A 19484-nucleotide genomic window follows, 5' to 3' on the forward strand; every position below is an offset into this window, starting at 1 on the left:
CATGATTTTCTTTTGGATCGATGTTCTTTTCCTTGATTTATAGTAGTTTTTCCTTAAAATTGGTTTGGACAAAGATGAATGATAAATTGTAAAATATTGAAACGAGAAAATATCATCTTTAACCTGCATTCTGTGCTAACATATCCATTAATACAAGAATGTAAGCATATTAATGTGCATATGTTAAGCATATTAATGTGCATGTATCATCAGTGGCAGTGGCAGAGCCACACTATGCCGAGAGTGTTCATCCCAACCCCCTCGGCTAAAAGAAATACTGTTTTTATAAGGTTAATTCACTACTAAAAAAACCGGGTTTTTTGACCAAATAATTTCGACCTCACTTTTTGGTCGAAAAAAAATCGATCACATGAGGTCGAAATTTTCAGAATTTTAATTTTTTTTTTTTGATTTCGACCTCATGTGGTCGATATTTAAACGGAAAATAAAATTTCGACCGCATGAGGTTGAAACTTATTTTTGTACAAATAATAAATGAAAAAAACATTTTAAAAAATTTAATTATATAAATAAAACAATTAATAAAAAAAAAGAAGAAGCATATTTCGACTGCATGCGGTCGAAAATTAAGTCAAATTTGGTCAAATCTGACTTAATTATTTCGACCGCACACGGTCAAAATAATAAATTTGAAAAATTTAATGTACTCCCCCAACATCAATCGTGCAATTCTCACCAAAAATACCAAAACCTAATTTTATCCCAAACTCCCACCCCCACCACACCCCTACCCCGCCGCCGACGCCCCATCCCCACCACTGCCTGTCCTCCGTTGCCGCCCTTGCTGTCCGCCAGGTACCTTCTTTAATTGTTTATTTTTTGCATCTTTTATGATATGTGTGGTAGTTCTAATTTCTTGGTCCTTCAACCTTTTTAGAGGGGGGAACCACAGAAGCAAGTTGACTAGTGATGTAGCTGGGGAGCTTAGTGATACATCTGTAAGTTGTGAGGAAACTAGATCCAATTCTCAGGCTATTGCATTTTCTCCATTGGAGCAGCAAGTGCTGAAGAAGGTTGTTATCTTTTCCTTCTACCCATTATTAGTTTACCTTCTGTTGATCCACTAAAATTTGCCTCAGAAATGCTATTACTGAAAACATGGTGAGTTATGGAATCTAAAGCTCTTGATGATATCTTTTTAGAACCTTTTTCTCTGTTCCTTTATTTTCCTCATTTCTTGTATGTTGGCCTATAGATTGAACAAAAAGGAAAAGTTAAGGAAGTCTGTGTAAGCTAAGTATCCTGTTCATCTTTATATTTTTGCAACGAATAATATATCCTGGAAATATTGGAAAATGGCCATGTAATGCATGCCTCTTGGAGTCTTGGTCCTCTTTTTGGGTACAATTTAAACCTTCTCATTTACAAGTTTAAAGAAAAAAATTCTTTTCTGTACCATGATAGTGTACGTTATTTTCAACTTCAGCAAGGTGAATAAATTGGAAGAGGTGGAATTGCAAGTGTATGCAAGTGGTTTGATTTCATGTTTATTTATTCTCCCTACAAGAACAACGTTCGATACCAAACAAGTTGGGGTCGATATTAATCTTCACTAATCATGTTCAATTTTGAATTTACAGATCTCATCTTAAATATCATCACTAGTATGAAAGAAATAAGTAGTAAGTTAACACTGATTATGTTGTTTAATTGGACAGCTACGGGCACAATAACCATGAGAATTAATTTGTGGTCTTTATCAGTGTTCTGCAAAGCAGTATGTGGTGTACTTTCATATGGCTGTTGGTGGTGTTTTTAAGGATAATGCTTCAAGCGTTGAGTTTAGAGTTGAGTCTTAATTTGACATTGTTTTTAGTATGTTTCTGTGGGTTTCTGCAATATAATTATCCCTCCACTAATGTCTTGCAGTTTCAAGTAGTTTATTAATCTCTTTTTTTTTTGGTATAGAAATCTATGTGGGTCAGTTTGCTTGTGATTTGAAACTTGATGGATATTAGATCTCTTCTACTCTTTTTTAACCGACAGTATGGTGTCTGAAAGAATTAATATTTCCTCCACTAAGCAAGCATAGAAATGCTTATGGTTAGTGTTGAATATATCTTAGTCGTGTTAATACGTTTACTTTAGGTCCTACTCTTTCTAAGAGTCTTTTAGTCCTATTAGAGATACTTATGCCAGTAGGAAATGAAGAGAACTTCTAGTACATTTCATTTTTATTGTTATTATGTATAATGTTGACTTGAGATGAATTTAAATGAGGAATATGATTAATGAGGATTCAAATAGTTGTCTCCAACTTGTCTGAGACTGAGGCATAATAGTTGTTGCTTGTTTGCTTACTGATAAGCAGTTCTAGGATTGCTTTCACTATGCTTTTTGGTGTTTAAATTTGTTGGTTGGTGTTGCAATATAGTTAACTCGCAGATGCAGCAGAGCTATGCTACCTCCAAGCAAGTAAAGTCCACAACTTGAACCTTTTGAGTCAATACTCATCAAGTGTACTAGCTATGCGCTTCCTAGATTTTTGTCAAACTACCATGACGTTTGTGCCTATTCTCCAGTTACAATGTAAGGTGAAGAGGTGGTTCAGATTATTGAACTGGATTTAGTCTATCTCATTTTTGTTGGATGGAAAAGAAAAACTGAAAAGGAATGACGAAATTAATGGAAGTTATTGCTTACAAATTTATTGAAGTCTAGTCATCCACGTTTAAATATGAGCTTGCAAAATTGTGGGTCCTGATCAATGTCTTCTCTTTCTACTTTTATCAGTGTAGTTTTTCCTTTTCTCTCATTCTCTCCATCTTTTTCAATTTTAGTTACTCTTTTCTCGGAAGGTGTAACTATGAAAGCTTGTGGTTAACTATTAAAAGACAAAAGGTTAGGGACCTTATGACTATTCTTGTGTTAAAAATTGTTTGTTGTGATCCTCCTATGTTGGTAGATTTGGTGCTTGTTTGTTGGAAGGGTAGGAACTTTCAACTCCAGTGTCCTTATAGCTAGCGGATCAATTTGTTAGATTTGCTTTAGATTGAATTCGTTAGTAGTTTAACGAATTTCCGGCTCCTAGAGACACCAGTGGCTAAGTATAAAGCAGGAAATCCATAGAGCATTGGGCTTAAGGTATTCTTATCAGAATGTTTTTTAGTAAAACATCTTTTGTCTTGTTTGTAATACAAATATAGGTCTCTCATTGTGTCTTGGGTTTTTTGTTTATTGATGTTGTATGTTTGTTTTTGCAGCCCCAGGTGATTACAGTGGTTCTGAAAGTTCACATGCATTGTGAGGCTTGTGCTCACGAAATCAAGAGGCGTATACAAAGAATGAAAGGCAAGATTATTAATTTTGCTATTATTTTCTTCACTCTTTTTCTTTTATTTAATTAATTTGGGAGTAGTAGGAGTACTATTTTGATTCATTATGCTGATTTTCTGATTATGCTTTTGTTACACTTTTCAGTTGTATTTGTTAATTAAAGGACGTTTCTTTTCTCTTTTTCGGATCTCTACAATAACATTGGATACTTAAGGATCTCTATATTCTATATATGTACCTTTCTCAATCAGTACATTCTTTTATTAGTTAGTAGGAATAGAATATTCAATTCTTAAAGATTCTCTTAAAATTCTTCAGTTTTGAGTTTAATTCAAGCACATGTCCTCCACTACTAATTAATCTTTGGAATCATTAGTAATAGTATTGACTGTTGGGTATCATCAAAAGTTGCATATATGACTTAGGAAATTGATACCATACATAATTAATTAATTAATTTTCATGGAAGAACCAGCAGGGGCACCAGCTAAAGAAGAAGCAGCAGCAACACAAGCTAAAGAAGAAACTGTTCAAAACAAGTTTAGGTATTTTATGAATTGTGCTGATAACATGTTTTGCATTTCGATAAATTGATCTAACTTTACAATGCAGGATGTGTTTGCACCCTGTTTGAAAAGATCAATATGAAAATATTGCTATGTCACAAGAAGACGTAGTTCATGCTCTTGTTGATGAGGATAATGGGGAGGAATCGGATCATGTCTGTAACACCCAACGTTGACTTTTGGATTGTAATATTGCTATGTTTTCTTGGATATGTATTTTTTTTTATGATAGTTTTAATTCGAATTAGATGCACTTTTGAAGGTGAATTTGATTGTAGGAAGTAGTTTATGGATGTTTTAACTTTACGATGTTTAAGTGTTTGAATATAGAAAGTAGTTTATAGTTGTTTAACTTTACGATGTTCAAGTGTTTGAATGTAGTTTTAAGGATATTTAGAAGTACTTTAAATTGAAACTTGAGGTTGAATTTGATTTTAGAATGTGAAGTTTATGATTGTAGAAGTACTTTGATGAATTGGACGTGTTGATGAATTGCATTGTTGATTTGGTTGATGAGTGTGATTGGCAGGTGGGCTGCTGTAAAAGCAACTGAATGTTGGAATTTTTTTTCCAGATTTTCGACCTCATGCGGTCGAAAATTCACCCAGATATTGATAATTTTCGACCTCATAAGGTCGAAATTGTACTAAAAAATTAAAATTTCGACCGCACGAGGTCGAAAATCTGGGCAACATTTTGAATTTCGACCTCATGATGTCGAAATCTGGCAACAATATTGCTAAATTTCGACCTCATGCGGTCGAAATTCTGAATTTTTATTTTTTATTTTCAGAATATTTGTATAAAAATAATATTTTCGACCGCGTGCGGTCGAATTTTTTTATTAATATTTAAATAAAAATAACTTTTTCGACCTCACGTGGTCGAAAAATTTATTTTCGTAATTTAGGTAGAAAACTTATTTCGACCGCGTGAGGTCGAAAATTTTCGACCACGTGAGGTCGAAAAAAATTTCACCCTACCTGTTAGCGACCATGCCTTGTGGTGGAAATTTTGGTCGACAATTGGCCTTTTTCGACCGCGTGTGGTCGAAAATTTTGGTCGAATTTCACTGTTTTTTTAGTAGTATAAAATTATTTTTTATGTATATATAGTAGATGTTGAACCCCCTTAGGCTTCTTCATATGTTTACTTTTTTATATTTTGAACCCCTGGGCGGAAATCCTGACTCCGCCACTGTGTATCATGCATATATATCCATTTTTCCAAAATAGCAGTAGGCAAATATTAAGTAAGAAATTTCTCAGTCAGTGTTCGTTTTTCTGTTTTTATCTAAAATTATTTACTGTCTTGGCTTTAATTAAATGTAAACATCCTATTTTGTAAACTTTGATTTAATAAGGTTTTGTTGTATATAAATCATGAATCCGTTCTAAACTTCTTTAGCGACAAACTTATACATTTTCTTGAAAAGAAAATTCTAAACTTTTAAAGTTAAAAAATATACAAAATTATAGCAACTAATTTAGTAGTTTCTAAATTACAACCACTAAACATCAATTATTGACATGGCTAAGGATGATGAGCCAAAATATAAGAAGAAGTTGGGATTAGGCTGTTTTCTTCTTGGTAGTTATCTTTTAAACTTTTAAATTTGACTTGAGAGATATTACTTCGGTTATTATCTTCTGATTTATCGTCCAGTTTATTAGGCTTCAAAACATAATAAAAATGGGATATTATTTGATGCTAGAACTCCCTTCGAAAGCAAGAGAATGATCAATATCGCTTTCCAGAAGTTCTTTCATTTTTGGAATGAAGCAGCAACTACATGTATCATAGGAAATTGTTAGTTTGTAACAAGACTGGCTAGAAATATAAAAAAATTAGATCTACAGTATGTCACATGTGGTCCATACACGTTTGTTAATCCCTTTCCCTCTTTTTCTCTTTGACACAATCCGCGCATCGCGCAGGTACGTATACTAGTTAGCACATAATAAGAAGGAAGGAAAGAAATGAAAAAGAAAAGAAAAGAAAAGATAAGTATGATTATGTGACAGAACTGAGGATTAAGCTAGTTATTCTTATTATCTTAGTTAAGATTCAAACAATCTGAATAATTATTTGTATTGAGCTAATAATATAACTTGTGCTATAATTTTCGTAGTGTTGCTTTAATCCTTTTAAAAAAAAAACTTTTATGCTTTGTGGCGGGGGGTTGAATGATGTTTGACGAAGAAATTAAATGATGCAATTACCAATTTTCAATTTCATGTAAGTTAGGATGTTAAAAGACAGAAATCTTGGGACTCCTAAACTTGACATGCTTTATTCGGTACACATTTAAATTATTTTATTAATTTTGATTATTTCCTTGAACTTGATAGTTTGATAGCCTTGACACTTCGTGTTAGGATTTTGCCTTAATTTTCTTACCATATTTGAGTTTTACTTTTCTCTTGAAGAAAAGTTAAAGTATAACCATAATTGCTTTACTTTTCTGGAAGGAAAAATATAATTCTCTTTCATATTTGGCTAGTCCATTTCTTGGAAGAAAGAGTTTTGGACCTTTATAAATAGAAGAATCCCTCTCATATAACAGAACACAGTAGCATACACAATGTAGTCGTTTAGAGAGTCTTGTTTATGGGGAGATTTTTCTCTCCACATTCTTTATGCTTTTCTTTATATTAGTTTTTCATATGTAGGTCAATTGACCAAACCGTGGGTTAAAAATTATGCCATTTTAGTATAGTTTCATTGTCTTTTGATTTATCATCATTCAACGTTTGCAATTGATAGCTTCCGCATGACGCCCTGATTATTTCGATCTCAACAAATGGTATCAGAACCAATTGTTTAACGAGGTTGAAGACAGGTTCAAGGCGGGTCCAAATCAAGAGCAATCAATTTGACAAATAATCAAGTTTGTTTTGTCAAAAAAAAAAAAAGGTCTGAAGTACTACGTGTGGAGACAATTTCAATTATATTTTCAACAATTGTACCGCTGCATATTTTTAAAACAAAAACAACTTTTAACTCATGCTTACTTCAACGCATGAGCTCCAATTTTCAACTCATGCTTACTTTCAACGTATGGGCTCAAATTTTTAACTTTTGCTTACTTTAAACGCTTGGGCCAATTACAATCCATGTTCACTTTTAACGCATGGGCTCCACTTTCAATCTATGCTCACTTTTAACGCACAATGCTCAAATTTTTAACCCATGCTTACTTTTAACCATAGCAAGCAGCAGTGATGAAGATTATATATATAAAGAAGACGGATCGATATTTGTCAAGAAAATCCCGGCCAAAAGGAGAGATTTGTTAGGGTTTTGCCCTGATTTTCTTGCCATATTTGAGTTTTACTTTTCTCTCGAAGAAAAGTCAAAATATAACCATAATTGCTTTACTTTTCCTGAAGGAAAAATATAATTATCTTCCATATTTGGCCAGTCCATTTCTTGGAGGAAAATGTTTTGGACCTCTATAAATAGAAGAATCCCTCTCATATAACAGAACACAGTAGCATACACAATGTAGTCGTTTAGAGAGTCTTGTTTATGGGGAGATTTTTTCTCTCCACATTCTTTATGCTTTTCTTTATATTAGTTTTTTTATATGTAGGTCAATTGACCAAACCCTATTAAAATATTATGCCATTTAGTATATTTTTATTGTCTTTTGATTTATTGTCGTTCAACGTTTGCAATTGATAGCTTCCGCATGATGCCCTGATTATTTAATTTCGATCCCAACACATTCAATGTGTTCGAGCTCTATAATTCAGATTAAGTTTAATTTATCATTGGATGAGTTGAACTGTAGATGTTAATCTTAAAAGAACGATGATAAGTACAGTTGAACTATGAACTAGGTGGACATGGTACGGTATGCTACAATATTGAAAACTTCAGTTCGGTAATTTCAGTTTTTGATTTTTAAAATTTCTATATCATTACCATATATCAAATTAATTCAGTATGGCTCGGTATTTTTAAGTTCGGATTTAGTATTCTGCAGTACAGTAAATCGGTAAATATAGTTTGTTCGACTTCGACTTACATATAACCATATAATAGATAATTATGAATTTGGCTATTTAAGAAAAGTCTCAATTATATCATACTAGTACCTTAATCATGTAAAATATTCATAAGAAAGTACAAGCAATTCCATTCACTAATCAATTACAGGAAAAGGATATTTCAATCAAAATGGAATAGTCAAAGTTCGAACGTCTAAACAATTAATTTTGTACTAATACTAGTTTATAAATTTAATCGTATTATAATAAATATATGAATTAAAATACCGAATACCAAATAAATTCAAAATGTGTACCAAATGTCATAAGAAATACCAATATACCAAAATTGCGATATCAAAAATTTCAGTTTCGGTATCTACCATACCAATATGCCCGCCCCTACTGTGAACAATCAACTATCATATTGTAAAAATGAGATATTCCATCAATTGTCAAAAGAATATGAGCAAATAATTTACTAAATTCATCGAATTATTCCAAAAGATCAAATAGTAAGGTCATTGGCGAACCCAATTAAAGTAATTGAGACATCTAAGGGAGAGATATATACTGTTTCAATGGTTTCACTGTTCCTTTCGTTTTTTCATCACCAACAGTTTCATTATTAGTCAACGTCAATGATGCTTGCATCTTCTTCAGAAATTTTGCCTGCAAAATAGCGTATCTAATTAAGTTAATTTTGCCTGTGAACAAAGTACCACATTAGCAGCTGAAAAGAAAAATGATCTACTTATAAGGTGTTGGATACTCTTAATGATGAGAGATTTTTTAGGGAAAACTGTGCGGGCTGTGCCCAAAGCGGATAGTATCACATCATGTTAACAGTATATTTAGACCATTCAGCCCAACAAAATCTGCTAGCTTGGAAGTTCCCAATAAAGTGTTTAAAATGTTAACTATACTTTGTGATATTCTTTATACAACAACAACAACATGTCCAGTGAAATCCCACAATGTGGGGGTATGGGGAGGGTAAAGTGTACGCAGACCTTACCCCTATCTTGGAAGGTAGGGAGAGGCTGTTTACGAAAGATCTTTGGCTCAACAGAAAACGTGACTGAAAAAGTTCAGATAAGGACAAGCAGTTCAAAGCAGTATGAAAATGAAACTAACGAAATCGAAAAAGTCATGATGAAGCAGTCTAGGAAAAAAACGAGCAGTAGCTACCACAGATATATAAGATAATCGAAATACAAGCAACAACAGATAGTAGCAAGAATCAAAGGACAATAAACTATAGAGAAAAACTGCGACTACTAGTACAACGGGATGAGCGGCACTACCCACTAGCTTGTTACCCTAATCTGAGTACTTCGTTACCTCCTAGCTAAGGTCATGTTCTCGGTAAGTTAGAACTGCGCCATGTCCTGTTTAATCACCTCTCTCCAATACTTTTTCGGCCTACCTCTACTTTTGCTGAAACCATCCATAGCCAATCTTTCACACGTGTAAAGCATGTGAATAATTTTTAAGATAAACTATTTTATTAGAAGAATTCATTAACATTGAGAGATGACACATCAACTATAATTGATCTCCCAGAATGCAAAGTGCTTTCTTCCATCCATAAATTTCTTATCACAAATGCAAGAGTCATAGTGCATGTGCATATATAAGATCATTAAATAATAATAATAATAATAATAATAATAATAATAATAATAATATGCTTAAATGAGAAAGCTTACTAGTATGAATTTGCCATATTGGTTTCTCTCCATCAGTAACAATCTCAAACATTATGCGATCTCCCTTCTTTAAGCAATTTGCATCACGGATCTTATTCCATCCATTTCTAATACACACCCAGTTACGATATGAACGTAATATAACATTCCACGACCTCTTTCTTTCATCTCTAACAATCAGATCGCGTTTCTTGATCGTGAAGAGACCATTTGCCAATGCAAATTGTTTAGGGATGGGCTGAAATGGTGTTATATATAGTCAATCAAACAATGCATATACTCCATATTTTAACGAAAACATATTGAAGTTTTTTTGAACTTACCAAGACGTTATTTGAGAGGTAATAGGGTCTAACAGTGCATACAAAATGAGGATGACCAAAGGGGTTGCGAGTAGCAGTTTCTGTATGGAGAAATGCTTTGCTTGATGACTTAATGTGGTTTGAATTTTCTGTTACATGGTTAATCATAAGCAAAACCATGTCAAAGAAATTAGCTATGAGAAAAATATCACAATTAATGTATGAATGGCGTAGAGCCTACACTAAGGATTTAAATTATATGAATTGATAATGTAATTTTTTTTTTTTTAACATTCAGTGTGATCTAGTGTAGACTGTGTAGTTTAGCTTATAATAGTAGGTTTATTCTCATTTCTATCAAATAAATTGCAAATTAGTGCTTGTTATAGAGATCACCTGTACATTGTAGTAATTGCTGAACAGGTGGTGTAAAGATTTTTACAATTGAACTTTGCATTAATTAAACGAAAATTGACATAAATAACCTTCCACCCAATAAAATAGTTTGGCCCAACGAAAAAAATTCCGAGCTTTCAAAAATACATATACAGTAATGATACACATTCTATATATATACAGTACAATCATTGTTGAATAGAGTGCGTATCACTACTGTATATGTATAGAAAAAATGTATCACACATATAGAAACTGTATCAGTATCGTATAGAATATGTATCCCTAAAGTATATGTATAGAAAAGATATCATTGAAGTATAATTTGTGTATAATAAATGTATAATCAGCGTATAATTCTTGTTTAATAAATACATAATTAGTGTATACTTACTAATTATTACATATACCGTAATGATACATATTCTATGCAACATTCTATACATATACAATATAATCATTGTTGTACATAATATGTATCACTACTTTATATGTATGATACATTTTCTATACGCATGAGACACTTTCTATAAAGGAATGATACAATTTATATATATATGTTGTAATTAGTTGAAAAATGGCTATAAAATGAAATTATTTTGGGGCAATTCGCAATAATGCCCTTATTTGGGGGTGGTCTTTAATTTTCGTCCATCAAAATAAAAGAATTTAACTTTTGTCCTTCGCCTAAAACCTCAGGGTTCTGGGTTCGAGCTCTTGCTCATGCGAAAATTAAAAAAAAAAATCGCTAGGACTGTACCCCAACAGGCATAGTTTTCTTGCAAGACTCTACCTTAAGGCAGAGTTTGCAAGCAAATTATGCCTGATAGGGCAAAGTTTGCCTGCAAACTATGCCTTAAGGTAGAGTTTTGCCTTCAAAATTCTGCCTTAAGGTAAAATTCTGCTTTAAAACAGAGTTTTGAAGGCAAAATTCTGTCTTGCGAATCCAAACCTTTGCCTTACGAAATTCCTTCCTTTTTTTTTTACTGTGCTGAGGTTCGAACCCAGAATCTCAGGGTATTAGGCGAAGGGCAAAAATTAAAGACCACCCCAAAAGAAGGGAAATCTGTGCAAAAAAAATGATTATTTTAAAAAGGCTAAAAAATGACCTTTAAGATTCTTGGGCCACGGGGTGTCAATAGTTTCACCCGGATGGTCATTTGTGTCTTTTTCCCAATATTAATTAGTTTAATGGCCAATTACAAATTTTCATTTTTATTAGTTATAATATATGGCCCTACGGTTCATTACAAATATTCACAGGAGATCAGTAAAATATATAATACAAAAGACAAATAAATAAAAACATAAAAACTCGCATGACTTTTTATTTTTTCAAAATGAAACTGGTCATAAAAAATCATTTCCTCTAAAAAGAAGCCCTTTACTTTGAACCATAGCCTATTAAATAGAGTCCATCCCACTTTACCAAGCATTTAAGGGTTGGGAAACAATACCCCCTCCAAATTTTGAATTGGAATGATAATCCCCCATATATAATATTTTCTGGTGAGAATTTTTCCTATTTGAATAAAGATCTTTTTTCTTTTTCTTTCTAGAATTAAAATACGAAAATATATAATTTTTATTATTTTTCCATTCACCTATTCCATTGAAAATAATGTATTTTTTAAAGATATAACAGCTACTTGCAATAATCTGTCAATAAACTTTTAGCTGTGTTGCATTCCTTTTACCTGCATGCGCATTAAACTTTGAAATTCTAATTGCATATCAATAATCTACCTAATTTCTCATTCTGACATTACCATTGGGTAATCTATAAATATTTTGAATAATTGCAATTCCATCCGCTAAGATATATTTCACAACAATTTTCACATTAATCAATTATGTAAGCATATTTCTTATATTTTCAAAATACTCAGATGAGCCAAGCAAATAATTTTTTTTTCCTGAAAAATCAATTCCATGTTTATCCTATATGAAACTTTTTTGTTAATTATGTTTATATAAGCCATTCTTTGAGGATATGAATGAAATGCTTGGTTACATGAAATCAATCGGCATCTTATTTGAGTGCTTATTTTTATGTAAATGTATGATTAAATTTAATAAATAAGAGCAATATATTTTTGTATTTTAGATCTAGAAAACTATGTTTATTCAAAAAATGAAAAGGCTCACCGAATAATATTGTATAAGGGCGTTATTGTGCCCATTCAACATATGGAGGAGGAATTGTTTCTCAACTCTTAAATATTAAGGGGCAGAGTAAAATGGTCTCTTAGCTTAAACACGTCAAAAAAGGAAGAAAACACAAGCTTTGGCTAATCAAGAAAAGTCCCTAAAGAGTTCTTTTTGCCTTGATTTTGATTTTTTAGTGTTCGATAGAACAATGGAAGAGGTGAATGAGATGATTCATAGATAAAGGTAATGACAGAATGGGAAATTAGGTAGAATGTTGATGTGCAATTAGAACCCGCATGCAGGTAAAACAAATGATACATAGCTAAAAAATTATTGACAGATTATTGCAAGTAGATGTTATATCCTAAAAAAATATATTATTTTCAACGGAATAGGTGAATGAGCAATAATAAGAATTATATATTTTCGTATTTTAATTCTAGAAAGAAAAAGAAAAATGATCTTTATTCAAATAAGGAAAATCCTCACTCGAAAATATTACATAAGGGTGTTATCGTTCCCATTCAATAGTTGGAGAGGGTAATGTTTTCCGACTCTTAAATGTTATATGAGAAAATAGGAGGTTGCTTAAATGAGAAAACTTACTATGAAATTTCCATATTGGTTTATCTCCGTTAGTGACAACCTCAAACATTATGCCATCACCCTCCTTGAATCCGTTTGCGACACTGAATTCATGCCATCCAGCTTCAATAACGACTCGATCAGAACCACGAGTAGTTAGCCGCAAATCCCATGATTTTTGCCTTTCATCTCTAATAATCAACTCACATTTCTTTTTGGCAAGATTGTTTGCCAATACAAAATGTCTAGGAAGGCACTGAAAAACGATTTTTTATATCAATTTAACCATTAAAATACATCGATAATATTTATAAACAATAATATAATCAGTATATATAAATTAAATGAATTTGTGCGAAATGAGTTTTCGGACTTACCAAGATATTATATTTAAGACAATATGGTTTAATAGTGTATACAAAATGGGAACGACCTAAAGGCTCGTTTGTGGCAGCAGCTTCTGCATGGTGAAGAGAGTAGTTTGAAGACCCGATATTCTCTGTGACATTGTTATTATGCACATGTCAAGCTATTATCCATGACAAAAAGAAATAGAATTAAATATAAGATTTAAGTTGTATCAATGTAGAGATATTTTTATTCAGTGAATTTTATTATGTAAGAAGGTTGAAAACCAGTTTTGTCAGATTATTATTTATCAAGAGGTTTAACTATCGTTACATGTATATAACTTACCTTACTTGATAAGTAACAGTATTGTATAATTGTGTGAATATTTTTCAAACATTCATTAAATTAACAGAAAAGGGCCTAAAATATCCTTAAACTATCGTTACATGTATATAACTTACCTTACTTGATAAGTAACAGTATTGTATAATTGTGTGAATATTTTTCAAACATTCATTAAATTAACGGAAAAGGGCCTAAAATATCCTTAAACTATGAGAATTGTTACAAAAATGTCCTTCATCCACCTTTCCACCCCAAAGGCTCAAATACCTCCGCCGTTAACCTATGAGGTCTAAAATACTCTTATTTCTAATGGCCCATATCTAATTATTAATTAACACGTGGCATCACCTGATTGGACTAATTTTGGGTCCCACAATATTTTTTTTTTTTTTAAAGAAAACAACTCCCCCCTCCCCCACCCCAATTATTACTTATTAAACTAACATTAATGGACTCACCTTTGGATTCAACTTTCTGGGAAGACTTTTCAACATTTTGTGACTTTTGTTCTTCTTCATATTCTCTCTGACATTCATTTGAATCAAATATGGAAACTTCAAATTCCATGTCTCCTTCATGTCTAAACACCAATATATCTCCCAATTCCAAATCATGTTGCTCTGCGAATTTTTCCCAACCCACTTCTAATCGCCGGTCGTTCACTTTCACCCTCCACTTCTTACCTACAACGACGTAATTATATAGAGTGTAGGTGGTCAGTTACAAAAAATTATATGTAGGTCAAATTTACTTTTATACATACTCTCTTCGTTCACTTTTACTCATTCACTATAATAATAAAAAATAAAAAAAAATTCTCTTTTACTTGTCTGTTTTAACAAATTAAAAGAGATTTATTATTTTCTTTTAATATTGTTTTTATTATTAAATAATTATATAGAAAACTACTCCCTCTATTTATTTTTAGTTGTACACAATGGACTTTACACGCCCCTTAAGAAACAGTAAATACAGTGCATATTTGACCATAATAGCCATATTAATGATGTGTCGATTCAATGAACTTGGAAATGATTTGAGGAATGAGTAGTAAATGTTAAGGGTAAATTAGGCAAATAAAGTTGTCTTTCTCTTGATATACTAAAGTAGACAAGTAAAAGTGAAAATTTATTTTTAGTATAGCCAACAAGTAAAAGTGAATGGAGAGAGTAATAGTTAAATTTAAATTTGTAAAGCAACGTTACAACAACACAATCTTAACAGAAATGTCAAATAAGAAATGGACAAGTAAAAAAAAAACGGAAGAAGTATATATTAATTAAAATTCTGAACACTCTTTATGAAAATACTGGCTTCATCATTGTTTACCTGCCCTTCTTAGCATTGCATGTTCATGGTTGCGTCCCTTCAAATAATTCATGAAACGTATAGGAATTTTCTGCAGTATCACATGTATAATTAGAGTATTAGCCTTTTCCCAAATGACTGTTTTTGATTAATTTGGATAAAATATAGTAACTCCTTTTGTTTTAGTTTACGCCACTTATTATTCGATAAAAAAGAATGACATATTGTACAATTGTAAATAATTAATTTTACATATTAGATTTTACTGTTAATCAGAAATTTTAATAACTCACAAATATTATGATATGTTAAGATCACAAATTTTAAAAGTTTTTGTTATAGCCACACAATTGTTATGATATTTTTAAGACCACATATTTCAAAAGTCATTTATTTCTTTCTTAAACTCTGTATCAATTCAAACTACTACCTCCTTTCTCTTTTACTTACGCATAATTTGCACACCCTTTAAGAAAACATGAAGTTAACCTTATTAACTTTGCTTTGGAATTCGAAATTTGATTGTTAATACACCTTAATAAATTACTTTTGTTTTGAAAATCTAAATTTGACCATTAGTACTCCAATATGTTACCCTTATTAATTTTGAAAATCTAATTTGATTATTAGTTTTCCAATAAGTTTAGGAAATTACTACTTAAAAATAAAAAAATATTATAAGTAAAAGAAAAAAGAATTACCCCAATATATTTAATATATTTTTCTATAAGTAAAAGGGATCGAATATAGTGTATCACGTAGTAAATTAAAATGGAAGAAATATTAATTTTACCCAAAAAAATGGTTTTACCCAATAGTCTATAAAAATATTCATATGGAGGTATACATAGACTACGGTTTTGATCTTCGGTACACTTCTTTATTTACTGCTATATTATTTTGGTATAATATATAAACAGACCCTCAAATTTGGGCTCAACTGTCAAATATGCCCTCAATTTTGAGTGTGCACAAATAGGCATTGTCTCCACTTTTTCAGTTGAACACTTCAACTTACAAAATGATCATCTAGACATCTCCAAAATTTATGTGTCACGTCAGCATTTGTGTTTACGAGTTCAACTTTATACAAGTTAAGGTGCCTATTTGTGCACACCCAAAGTTGGAGGGCATACTTGCCAGCTGAGGTCAAATTTGAGGGGCTGTTTAGGTATTATGCTTATTATTTTCGTACATGTTTTGTTTAGTGAAGAAAAATTTGATTAAGATCCGGACAAATATGAGAAAATGAATATGGTGTAATAAAATTATAAAGATATGAAATATAAGAATATTTGTCAATAATTCTTGTCGTATAGGTTTACGACGTGTAATTAAATAAAATAAAATTTAAAAAGGGCGAAACTATTTATATTGATAGGTGAATATGAGAGAGAAACCGTAAGTGCATTCTGACTGTAGGTGCATTCTCTCCTTCTCCATCTTCTAGAAACCTTATTTAAGGGATAATATATGGAATTAAGGAAGATATGCAAAGAGATCAGAGAAACTTGCCTAAATCAAGGAATAGATTGTGAGAAGAAGACTAGCTAAAATGGAATAAAATTACTCTATAAAAGGAAAGAAATACTCAGATTGAAGTTCAAATTTGAGTTAATTGCTACAAATTTAGAAGAATGGTGTTGAGAAAAGAGAATAAATCATATCTAGCAATCAAAGGAAGGATCACAAAACTTCAACAAATTCCATCTCACCCCAAACCAAATAACATGTAAATATTTCATAGATAAAGTAAAGATAAAATAATAATTGAAAGGATTACTTACAATTCCTTGCTTGAAACCTGGCAAGATGGGTCGAAGAAAGTGAGGTTTGTTTGGAGAAATTTTCATGACGGCCAAGAAAAGATTAATTTTGTGACTAAAATAATAGAATACTTATTAAGAAAGGTAGATAAAAGGATGTAGAGAAAGAAGTGAGATTTATTATAATAGGGGAGTATTTAATTTAATATATAGAATAGAAGAAGGTATACGAATAGGCTATCCAGTAAATAACATAGAGTATATTTTATACTCCCTCCGTTCATTTTTACTTGTCTATTATATTAAAAATAAATTTTTACTTTATTTGTCCACTTTAGCATATCAAAAGAGAGACAAAAAAAAAAAATTTGTTTTACCCGTAACATTAATTACTTATTTTTAAATCATTTTCCAAGTCTATTAAGACTATATACACACCAATTAATATAGTTATTCTGATAAAAGATATACTTAATTTAGTTCTTAAGGGGCGTACAAAGTCAAAAAGTGAAAAAAAAAAAATGAACGGAGGAAGTATCTTCTGTTTTGTGATTTATATAATTGAGTGCTGACACTATATTTCCAAATTTCAGGGGAAGCAAAAAAGGCTAGTAACGGAAACTTCAAATAAATTACTATTAATGGAAGGAATGAGAGCCAATAATGCTGCTTTTCGAACTGTTAAAATCAGTACCATCACAATAATTGTAGCATTCATGCTGCTTTTCGAACAGTTAAAGTCAGCACCATTACAATAATTATAGCATTTGAATTGCATTGCTATTCGCATTTCTCACACAAGGACAAATTATTGAGGTAGATTCAGAATTTAAAATTCATTAATTTTTACAGTAATCTTAAATTAATTTAGGAAATATACATAAAATTCTTTTCAAAGTAGTTTGTTTTAGCCCGTTACAACCATTAATTATGCAAAGGTCCTCCCGCTTGAACTCGACTAAAACGCATTAATCACCCCCTTATAACGCTTGAAGCCAGAGAATGTGTATTACACCCTCACAGGGAGAGCGAGATGAGAAAAAGGATTAAATTTTACTTTTTTACTCCCTCTAGTCCAAAATAAATGAAGTTCTAACACTTTTTTTTTTGTCCAAAATAAATGAATTTTTCAAAGCCCTAAGAGGTACTATTAATTATTACAATTTTTTTCAAATCCAACATTGACTAATCCAACATTGTTGGCTCTGCCAAGGACCACACTACCTCGACATAATTTCAACACGTATTATAATTATGTCCAACTATTCCTATTACCTTGCAACCCTTATGCAGCCCGCATGCACTTCAATGCTAATGAAATCACACTTTAAAGTTATAAGTAGCTCGATTTAAATAAGAAAAATTACGAAACTTCATTTTTCTAAAAGCAAAAGGAAAAAGGTTCAAATTTGTCCCTGTAAGTTTGTACTATCAAAATTGCTCATTTGAGTCATTCTTTTTATTTAAAAAGAAAATCTTGACGTTAGCAAATCGTCTTGTAATTGTTCTTGCCATTATAGAAGCTCCAATAAAAAATGGGTGGACTCTACATATTCAAATGCTTAACCGAGGGTAAAGTTTCTGAATTTCAGATAGTACGGAGGCAAATTTGAACACTTCACCCAAAACAAAACATACCCGAGTTTGTGTCTCAACCAACTCCTAATTAGAACTGATAATGGCAACCTCTGCATTGATTCCTTGCTGCAGAGTTTGATTCCTTGCTGCATTGACAACCTCTAAAGAGCAATTTCTTACATTGGTCTACCAAATATAAATGTTGAAACAAAATCAAAGGGGATGATAAAGGCCATATTTGAGGCATTGAAATCGGAGGATCCCTTCTCTTTTACGAAGGGAGTAAGAGTTTTGCAATGAGTATCCAATGGAAAAGCCATAACATAACCCCCAACTCAATCAATTATATACACATAACAACTTAGGCAGGAACAACAGATCAAATCATAAAAACTGAATAACAGAAGTCCCCAAATCATTCAAAGGAATTCATGAAAGTTGATACAGTGGATCAATTCATAACATAATCACAACTCATTCAGTTTTTTTTTTTTTTTGGAATAAGGGTGATGTCCGAGCAAGCTTACATCCCCCCAGCACAAGTACAAATAACTCTGCCTACTGTGACTTAGGCAAATGAGAATAATTACCTAATTTTTTTGGATAAGGATGATGTCGAGCCAGCTTACATCCCAGAAGCACAAGTACAAATAACTCTGCCTACCATGATTTAGGCAAATGGGAGAAAATTACCTAACATTTTTTTGTTTTTTTATCTGTTATCTCTGTTGAGATTTGAACTTTAGTCTCCAAAGTTTTCACCCACTTCATAGACCGGTTTGCAAGGGTATGACAATTTATAGAAGTCCAAGCATATGAAGCAGAAAAATCTAAAGGATGTTAGGATTGTTGAGAATGAAAATCAGCTTTCAATCTCTAATGGAGGAATCACTGGTTTGATTGAGAAAAGTAAAGTGAAGAAGAAAGGTATCGTGAGAAAGAGTAAAGAAGAGAAGAGTTGAAGTCAAAGTCAGATGAAAGGAGGAAAACAAAAGTTTTGTGGACTTAAACCACACTTGGGCCTCATTTAACCAAATTTGAGTTCCCAAGTGTGTTTTGGGCCAGAATCTGTCCATACTCAATAAAGCTGAAGATATACATTTGTACATACACAATATACAGCTGGGACATA

The 19484-nt window shown here is 31.8% G+C and overlaps 2 protein-coding genes and 1 long non-coding RNA gene across 4 annotated transcripts; 2 read left to right on the forward strand and 1 right to left on the reverse strand.

The window, feature by feature from the left end:
- Positions 1-574: 574 nt before the first annotated feature.
- On the forward strand, positions 575-3636 carry LOC132612200 (uncharacterized). The gene is made up of 3 exons (XM_060326519.1): positions 575-816; positions 899-1034; positions 3225-3636. Exons 1-3 carry the CDS (start codon positions 575-577, stop codon positions 3366-3368), a joined length of 522 nt encoding a protein of 173 aa, XP_060182502.1. The 3' UTR covers positions 3369-3636.
- Positions 3637-3759: 123 nt separating this feature from the next.
- LOC132611511 (uncharacterized) lies at positions 3760-4367 on the forward strand. Its single transcript, XR_009571701.1, has 2 exons — positions 3760-3842; positions 3910-4367. It is a non-coding gene; the product is annotated as an uncharacterized LOC132611511 (long non-coding RNA).
- Positions 4368-8166: 3799 nt separating this feature from the next.
- LOC132609517 (B3 domain-containing protein REM7-like) lies at positions 8167-16961 on the reverse strand. Of its 2 annotated transcripts, XM_060323538.1 has the most exons (8): positions 16796-16958; positions 15030-15099; positions 14159-14383; positions 13382-13503; positions 13026-13260; positions 9894-10021; positions 9571-9808; positions 8170-8530 (listed from the first exon to the last, which is right to left on the reverse strand). In XM_060323538.1, exons 1-8 carry the CDS (start codon positions 16859-16861, stop codon positions 8487-8489), a joined length of 1128 nt encoding a protein of 375 aa, XP_060179521.1. In that variant the 5' UTR covers positions 16862-16958; the 3' UTR covers positions 8170-8486. The 2 variants fall into 2 exon arrangements, with proteins under 2 accessions (XP_060179522.1, XP_060179521.1); XM_060323539.1 differs by lacking the exon at positions 14159-14383 and having other exon boundaries at positions 8167-8530; positions 16796-16961.
- Between the last annotated feature and the right edge of the window lie 2523 nt (positions 16962-19484).

Source organism: Lycium barbarum, chromosome 9 (assembly GCF_019175385.1).
Source record: "Lycium barbarum isolate Lr01 chromosome 9, ASM1917538v2, whole genome shotgun sequence".
NCBI classification, from domain to species: domain Eukaryota; kingdom Viridiplantae; phylum Streptophyta; class Magnoliopsida; order Solanales; family Solanaceae; genus Lycium; species Lycium barbarum.